Here is an 8,751-nt window from a genome sequence, read left to right on the forward strand (position 1 = left end):
GGAAGACCGGACCCTATGTGGGTTGCCTACGTATCCTGCCCCGAAAGACGAGAATTAGGTTTGCGTAGTTCGGGCAAATTGGATACGGGCGAGAATTAAAACAAAAACAACTAATTTAGAGAATATATATTTTTTTCTTTTCCCTGAAAATGATGAAACATGCAACATCTTTTTTTGGATTTTCTTTTTCCTTCTTTTTTTGATTTTTCGGAAAATAATGAAAAAAGTGCAAAATCTTTTTTTTTTTCAATTTTCAAGCTCTCTTTTTTTCTTAACAAAATGTGATAGAAAACATAATTAGGCCCCACTTGCTTTATCTTCACACTTCACCCTCTTTTTTTTTTTCATATGCCCTCAACTATCATTGGTCCGCCAAATGACCCTTTTACCCCTGAATAGATGCAACATGTAGCACATAGGATGCATCAAGATGGTCTGTTATTTTGGGTATACCTGTCCTAGACGGACTCAACCCCTGTGTTGAGTCCCCAAAGTCAAAATGCACATGATGCAAACAAGCGTTCCTACTAGGGATCCGGCATGAGGCTGAGTTATTCTAGGTTCAAAACCTGGGTATGTGTTCTAGACTGTGTACCCGAGCGGACAACTCGAGCCGAGGAGGGGGGCTACGTACCGGAAACCAAAAGGCCATCCGACTTAGTAACTTGTCCGAGCCTCTTTCTTATTTCAAGGTATGACACTAATAGAATAGGGAGTCTCGACCAGCGAGCACATCCCCGAAGATAAGAAGAGAAGGGTTTCGTAACAGTTTATATAAAATTCAACCAAATATCAGAGCGGTAAACGCAACATTTAGCACATCAGGCCCAAACATGTGAATAAAATCAGATAATAATAAAGCCAAATATAACAATTCATCTAAGCTCGAATTCTCAACCCTGAACCAAAGATTATGGGTTCTCTTCCCCAGCAGAGTCGCTAGAGGTGTCACACCTCCTTTTTTCCTACACCCCGGAAAGGGTATAAGGGAGTTTTTTCCAACTTAAAATGACAATCGAAACGGGATTCATTTATTATTAAAAATTCAGAGTCGCCACTTGGGATAATTTATGGTGTCCCAAGTCACCGGTTCAAATCCCGAATCGAGGAAAAGATTGACTCTGTTTTACAGTCCGCGAACACAGAAATCCGAGTAAGGAATTCTGTTAACCTGGGAGAAGGTGTTAGGCATTTTCGGGTTCCGTGGTTCTAACACGGTCGCTCAACTGTTATAATTGGCCTATTATCTGATTTTAATACATGTTTTAGCTTATGGTTCAATTTTAACTTATTAACCACTCTTATTCATTTTTAGAAAGATTGCAACGTCATTTAAAATATGTGTTGAACCACGTCACATAAATGCACCCGCGGTCCACGACACATTTTATTTAACATTGTTGGGATTTAGATTTGGGTCACATGAAATGCACACCCGAGTTTAGGAAGGTAATTTCAAATTACGCGCCTAAAGCAACTACGCATTTTTTCAACTTTGCGAGGGCCATAGAAAATTCGCTAAATGGCATGCCTCGAATTCTAAGGATTTAAAATTAATTAAATGAGGGCCATGAGTTTTGATGTTTTGTTGTGGATGGAGTGGTATAAATTGATAAGTACAAAAGGCCTAAAGAAATGGGTTAGCTACATGTATATCACTGGAGCCTTTTGTTATAGCATACTACAATTCAGAAAGGTGGAGTTGACATTTATGTGAAAATAACAAAAGACAGGTGCCAGCTTTGGGTTCATCTCCATATCATCTTCAAAAGACCGACTTTCGTTTTCAAATTCTAGAAAGAAACTAACAAAATTTTATAACAAAATAATGAATCTTAAATGACCATATGAGCACAAAAAAAAACCATGCTGAGAACTATTCGGATGAACCAGAAGGAACAAAACAAACATGGACATACAAAAATGCATTTTAAACTTGATTATAACAAAGAACACTTAAAGTAATTAATTTATTTAACACTATGCTAAAGAGAAAGTTGAAGTATCACCACTATAACTTCTACAGTACCATTTTGAAGCAGAGGAAGTTGAATCTTCACATGGTTAATTTAAGAAAATATGCAGCCAATAACATAAACTGAAGATAAGATCCTTCCACTAACGCAATCTTTTTTTTTTACATCTTAATGTTGACAAATTGTTCAACTTCACATACTTCTTTAAATTTCAAAATATGAACATGGTGCTACATGTGCTTGAAATCTAAATGTAAACAAAACAATACCTGCTGGTTACAAGTCATGAGCCAAGAAAAATAAAAAAAAAGTAAAAAATAAAAAGAAAATAAAAACAAGACAGGGTCATGGACATACTAAAATAACGTTAACATTTTAAAATCTCAATTCACTCAATCAAAGAAACATCATTCATGCGAATAGATTAAATACGAAAGAAACTTTATTTAAAAAACCAAATCAATTTGCTTCTGCTTCAATAAAGATGCTCCGACATTTTTTTAACTCAAGAGCTTGAATTACATACCTACAAGAGAGTGAATTCAAATGAATAAAATCTGAAAGTTGTAGAGTCAATACAGCAGCAACAACAAAATCTCTATCAACTCTTCTTCAAACCCAAGATTCAAGGCCCGAAATATTGAAAGAAAAATTTAATGAAAATTTTCAACCTAAATTTCTCTCCTCCCCCTCTTTTTTTTTTCTTCTCAAATTTTCTCTTCTATTTATAGCAAAATTTTCGAAATTTCAGATTTTTTTTTAAAAAAATATTTTATTAATTTTTTATTTTTTAATTAAAAGAAATCCCACTTACAAATTGGTTTTATTATTTTTTATAAAAAAAAATCCCACCTTTCTTTACTTTTATTTTTAAATTCCAACTTTAATTACTTTTATCTTATTTAAAAATCCCACTTCTTTTACTTTTTAAAAGAGAATTCCACTTATTTAACTTTTCTTAAAAAAAACAATCCACTTTCTTTTGCTTTTCTTTTAAAAACGCTACTTTCTTTTACTTTAAATTTTTTTAATTTTCAGATACCTTTATATTTATTTTTAAATTCAAACTTTCTTTTACTTTTTATTTTTTAAAATTTCCACAAAACTTTATTTTTTTTTTAATTTTCTACTTTCTTTTACTTTTTTTTAAAGAGAATTCCACCTACTTTTACTTTTATTTTTTTTATTCAATACTTCCCTTTTCCTTATTTTTTAAATCACTCCTGAAAATTAAAAAAAAATTAATATTTTTCGGAATTTTTTTTATTATTTTAAAATAAAATAATATTAATAGTAATAATTCACCTTTTAAAATTTTGTATTTTTACCCTATAATAAAAAGTATAACAAAGCTAAAAATTGTAGGTTAAAACTCCTAAAATATTTATATAGAAGAAGTGATAAAAAATTAAATATTGTCACAAATTAGGTGCTCACAAAGTTAATAAATAAAACTTTTTAAATGAAAGATTTATTTAAAGTTTACTATCATAGCAGTCTTAGTAGATAACATGCAATAATTTTTATTTTAATTATGACATAAAATACTCTCAACTTAATGATTTATGATTAAGAAAAAAGTAATTTTAAATAGTCAACGATTTATTAAGAAAATTTGAGGATTTACAAGGTTAGTTACAAACAATTGCATAAAGTTCTATTAGGCAAGCCTTGTACGCTGGGCGTTGGGCGTGTCTGGGGCATAAGTCCCGATGCCCGAGGCGTAAGTCTCACAGAACTAAACCCCGCATATAAGCCCAGGGACGTTTTATGAGTGTTCCGCCCCAAAACGAACCCCGATCGAGTCCCAATTCTGCTTTTTAAAACAGAGATTTATAGTTCGAAAAGTTTGGCTAAGCAAAATCTCCAAAGAAATTACAAAAGGAATCAAAACGGGCAAAAAGGGAAAAAATCATTTATAAGCTTTCCTTGTTATTATATTAAATTGTCTTCAATAATATGTAATTGTTAGTCTTAAATCAGTTAATTTATGAAATAACTTATAAGTTGTTAATGAAATAACGTATAACTTGTTATAAACATTAGATTACACTAATAATATAATATTCTTAACAATATATAGAATTTAAATCTTACAAATATACATCAACCATTTTTCTAGGGATTTATAGTCTCTTCAATTGCATTATAAGACAAGCCGGCAGCCGCCCGGTGAATCTACAAATTGTTATCAAGTTGGGAAAGTAAATAAAACATGTACTCCCTCCGTCTCATATTAGACGAGGTACTTTTCTTTTTAGTCTGTTCTAAAATAAATGACATATTTTTAAATTTAGAAATAATTCAATTTTAAACTCTTTTATTTTACCTATTTACCTGTAATGAAAAGTTTTTATAGCCACACAAATATCATGATCCCACAAATCTTTTACCCTTTAAGCTTTTAAGATCACAAATTTTAATTTTTTTTTCCTTAAACTCCGTATCGAGTCAAATTAACTCATCTAATTTGAAACGGAGGGAGTAATATAAATTTCAATGAAAAGAGCAAGAGGCAGGAAATTAAATGAAATAACTAAAAAGGAAAATTAGATGGATTCATAAAGGGATTTTGAAAGTTCATGGAGACCAACTATTATGATAATACCAAGAAGATTCTAGCCAATGATGATTACATTTCATTACAAATATTTTTCAAATTATGAAAATTAATTTATTTTTAAATAAATTAATTATAGCTAAATTAGCGGTTTGAGGTTGTCGTGGACCCCATGATTAGAGTGGTAACGAGCTGGCAAACCAAGTCATAGACAGTCTGTTCTTTAACCCCCACCCCCCGTTGGGAACACCCTACCCCCACCACCTCCATACAACATATACATATACACTCACCATCACCATTTCCACAACATCACTTCCTCCACAACTTCATACCCATTTCTCAAAATCCTTCTTTAGCCCTTCTGAATTTTCACTTCTCAATCTCCTTTTGAATTTTTGCGTTTTTGGGCTCACCGGAAAATCAAGAAAATGGCCGAAGAAACCAAGAAACCAGCCTCTGAGACTACAACAGAGACAACTCAAGAGGTTGTCGTGACCGATGTCCCTGTGCCGGAAAAGGAAGTCTCTACCCCTCAACCTGAACCGGTACCTGTCCCTGACACGCCGGAGAAATCTGCTGCTCCGGCGCCGGAGGAAAGTACTGAAGCTGAAACTGATAAGGAAAAAGATGCTGTTGCTGAATCTGCTTCGTTTAAGGAAGAGAGTAACAAAGTTGAAGAGCTCCCAAATCCTGAACAAAAGGCTTTAGCGGAGTTGAAACAGTTGGTTCAAGAGGCTCTGAACAAACATGAATTCACTGCTCCGCCGCCACCCCCTCCGGCCAAGGAGGAGGAGAAAAAACCAGATGCTGAAACAGCTGAACCTGCCGCTGCCGCTGCCCCAGAGGAGGAAGAGAAAAAGGAAGAACCTGCTGTTGCTGCTGCTGAAACTACCGCCGCAGCTGATGTTCCGGCTGAGACCCCGGCGATAGCGGAGCCAGTGAAGGAAGAAGTGAAGAAAGAAACTCCACCACCAGCTCCAGCGGCGGTGGTGGAAGAGAAGAAAGAAACTCCACCACCAGCTCTGGCAGCGGTGGAAGAGAAGAAAGAGGAGGAGAAAGCAATTCCACCACCAGCAGCACCGGCGGCCGCAGAGTCATCGGAGAAAGTGACCGAAAAGGTTGCAGCAGTGGTGGAAGATGACGGTGCTAAAACCGTGGAGGAAATCAAGGAGACAATTGTTGAAGTCACAGCCGCCGCAGCACCACCAGCACCCGCGGAGGAACCAGCAGTTCCAGCAGCCGCAGAGGAGGAGAAACCAACCGAAGAACCAAAAGAAGAAATCCAACCAGAAGAAGTATCCATCTGGGGAATTCCCTTATTGGCTGACGAGAGGAGTGACGTCATCCTCCTCAAGTTCCTCAGAGCCAGAGATTTTAAGGTGAAGGAAGCTTTTGCCATGTTAAAAAGTGTCGTGGCATGGCGAAAAGAGTTCAAGATTGATGAACTTTTGGAAGAAGATCTGTCGGGATTAGGACTAGAGAAAGTTGTGTACAATCATGGGGTTGACAAAGAAGGACATCCAGTGTGTTACAATGCATTTGCGGCATTTCAGGATAATGAATTGTACCAAAATACTTTTGCTGATAAGGAGAAGATGAACAAGTTCCTCAGATGGAGAATTCAGTTTATGGAGAAGTCTATTAGGAACCTTGATTTTAGCCCTGATGGCATATGCACTTTTGTTCAGGTTATTGATCTCAAGAATTCACCTGGACTTTACTTTTTCAAGAAAGAGCTTCGACAGGCTACAAACCGTGCCCTTCAATTACTCCAGGACAATTACCCTGAATTTGTTGCCAAGCAGGTAATGCTCCTTTTCTCTAAAGTTCATGTTTTTTACTTGTTTTAATGTGTATCCTATGAAGTTGCACCTTGGAGCAACTTGTCTCCGTGTGACCTACGGGTCACGGGTTCGAGCCGTGGTAGGCTATCTACATCACACCCCAAGGTGCGGCTCTTTACTGGACCCTGCATAAACGCACGATGCCTTGTATACCAGACTGCCGTAGTGTGTATTTTATGATTCTTATGGTGAGATTTTTGGTTCTAGTTTAGTAGATTGTTTGTATAAATACTGACAAAAGTATGGTTTTTCTATGACATATCTGATAATATTTGGTAGTTGGTGGTTAGAAGACACCCCTGTCTAACCCCAAAAGGGAAAAAAAAGGACAATCTTTAGTTTGTTTTTTTTCCCTTTTAGAGTTCTGAATTGTTATAGAATGGTACTTAACTGGATTCTTGGTGTTGATGGGTGAATGAAGGTGTTCATCAATGTGCCATGGTGGTATCCAGCTTACTACAGAATGATTAATGCACTTTTCACTACAAGGACCAAGAGCAAGTTTGTCTTTGCTGGCCCTTCAAGATCTGCTGAGACTCTCTTCAAGTTAGTATACTAACTTCTGACTTTTTTTTCCTTTCCTCATATTAATTGATGATCTTCCACCTGTATTGATCTGAAATCTTCAAATATTGATGTTTGTGCTGATGAAAAAATTTCAGATATATTGTCCCTGAACAAGTGCCAGCTCAATATGGTGGACTTAGTAGGGAGGGTGAACAGGAATTCACCACTACTGAGGCTGCAACTGAGGATACCATTAAGCCTACTTCCAAACACACTATTGAATTCCCAGTTACTGAGGTAAGCTAACTGATCTTTACAAATGCCCTCAATCCCATATCTTAGTCACTATGTTAAAGTACAATTGGATTATCGCATCTCTACCTTCACAAGGTAGGGGTAAGGTCTGCGTATGCATAACTCTCCCCAGACTCCACTCGTGGGATTACACTGGGTATGTTGTTGTTGTTGTTGTTGACTGTCAAGGGCAGCTCCGTGCACTAAGCTCCCGCTATGTGCGGGGTCTGGGAAGGGTCGGACCATAAGGGTCTATTGTACGCAGGCTTACCCTGCATTTCTGCAAGAGGTTGTTTCCACGGCTTGAACCCGTGACCTCCTAGTCACTTGGCAGCAACTTTACGCAGGCTTACCCTGCATTTCTGCAAGAGGTTGTTTCCACGGCTTGAACCCGTGACCTCCTAGTCACTTGGCAGCAACTTTACCAGTTACGCCAAGGCTCCTCTCAAGAAAAGCCTAAAGTCAATATTCTGAATGCCAGTTGCAACTATTTGTATCTTCTGTTATTTCAATTCTGTGTATTCATGGTTTACAATAATTTTGGAAATTGCAGAAGATTACTTTGGTGTGGGAAGCTAGAGTAATAGGGTGGGATGTGTCCTATGGAGCTGAATTTGTGCCTAGTGCTGAAGGTGGATACACAATCATTGTGGAGAAATCAAGAAAGGTTGCAGCAGCAGATGAAACAGTGATTACCAACACCTATACAACAGTAGAAGCAGGGAAGATTGTGCTTACATTTGACAACCAAACATCTAAGAGGAAGAAGCTTGTCTACAGGTCCAAGACCAAGCCCTCTGATTGAGACAAACTGCAGTGGGAAATGAAGAGGGTTCTTTTGTTCTTTCATAGCTATTTATTTTAAATTCATTTTCTCATGTTGATATTAAAATTTTATTTTGAGTGTGGAATATTTATATATAATATTTGTTGGGATTTTTTTATGGAACATTTTGGTTTGGATTGTTTTCTGCTATATATGTGGAGGAAACAACTAGGGGGGTTTGCAAATGGATGGTGAGGAAAACAATGTGGAAATTTATACAGACTGTTGGTTGTAATATTTGTTGGTTGGAATGTGGACAGGAGAACTTTGGTCACTAGCTGTTTATACATTCCTGTAAAATTTGTGTTAGATCTTATGTTGCTGTCCTTTTCTTTCTCTTTTTGTGCATGTTAGTGTTAATTAATGCCCACATTCATTTGTCATTTTGCTCATAAGAATTTTGTTCTTTTTTCTCTGTCTCTATGTGAAGATGATCCCAATGGGTGATATTTTGCATGCTAGTACTTTATTTGAAATATCATACAAACTTGGAAACTCCTCTTAACATTAAACTGTTCGAGTTTCTATAGTTGTTTTCAGTTGCATTTAAGTAGTTTTTTACTAATAAATCTTAAATAGGTTTCGCTCTTTTCCTCATGAATAAATCCAAAATTCATTCACCCAATAAGAACGCTTGATGATTGATGTTTTCATAAATTTTTGCAAATGCATTCTGATGTTACAAGTTAGAACTTGGAAGCTAAAGAAAGGGCAGTCCGATAGACGAAATATCCCGTGTTA

General features: G+C 36.4%; 1 protein-coding gene across 1 annotated transcript; it reads left to right on the plus strand.

Moving 5' to 3' along the window:
* The first annotated feature begins 4,789 nt into the window (after positions 1-4,789).
* Positions 4,790-8,284, plus strand: LOC107777688 (patellin-3). Its single transcript, XM_016597775.2, has 4 exons — positions 4,790-6,344; positions 6,805-6,929; positions 7,046-7,187; positions 7,738-8,284. Exons 1-4 carry the CDS (start codon positions 4,968-4,970, stop codon positions 7,987-7,989), a joined length of 1,896 nt encoding a protein of 631 aa, XP_016453261.1. The 5' UTR covers positions 4,790-4,967; the 3' UTR covers positions 7,990-8,284.
* Positions 8,285-8,751: the final 467 nt, after the last annotated feature.

This window comes from Nicotiana tabacum, chromosome 6 (assembly GCF_000715075.1).
Source record: "Nicotiana tabacum cultivar K326 chromosome 6, ASM71507v2, whole genome shotgun sequence".
Taxonomy (NCBI): domain Eukaryota; kingdom Viridiplantae; phylum Streptophyta; class Magnoliopsida; order Solanales; family Solanaceae; genus Nicotiana; species Nicotiana tabacum.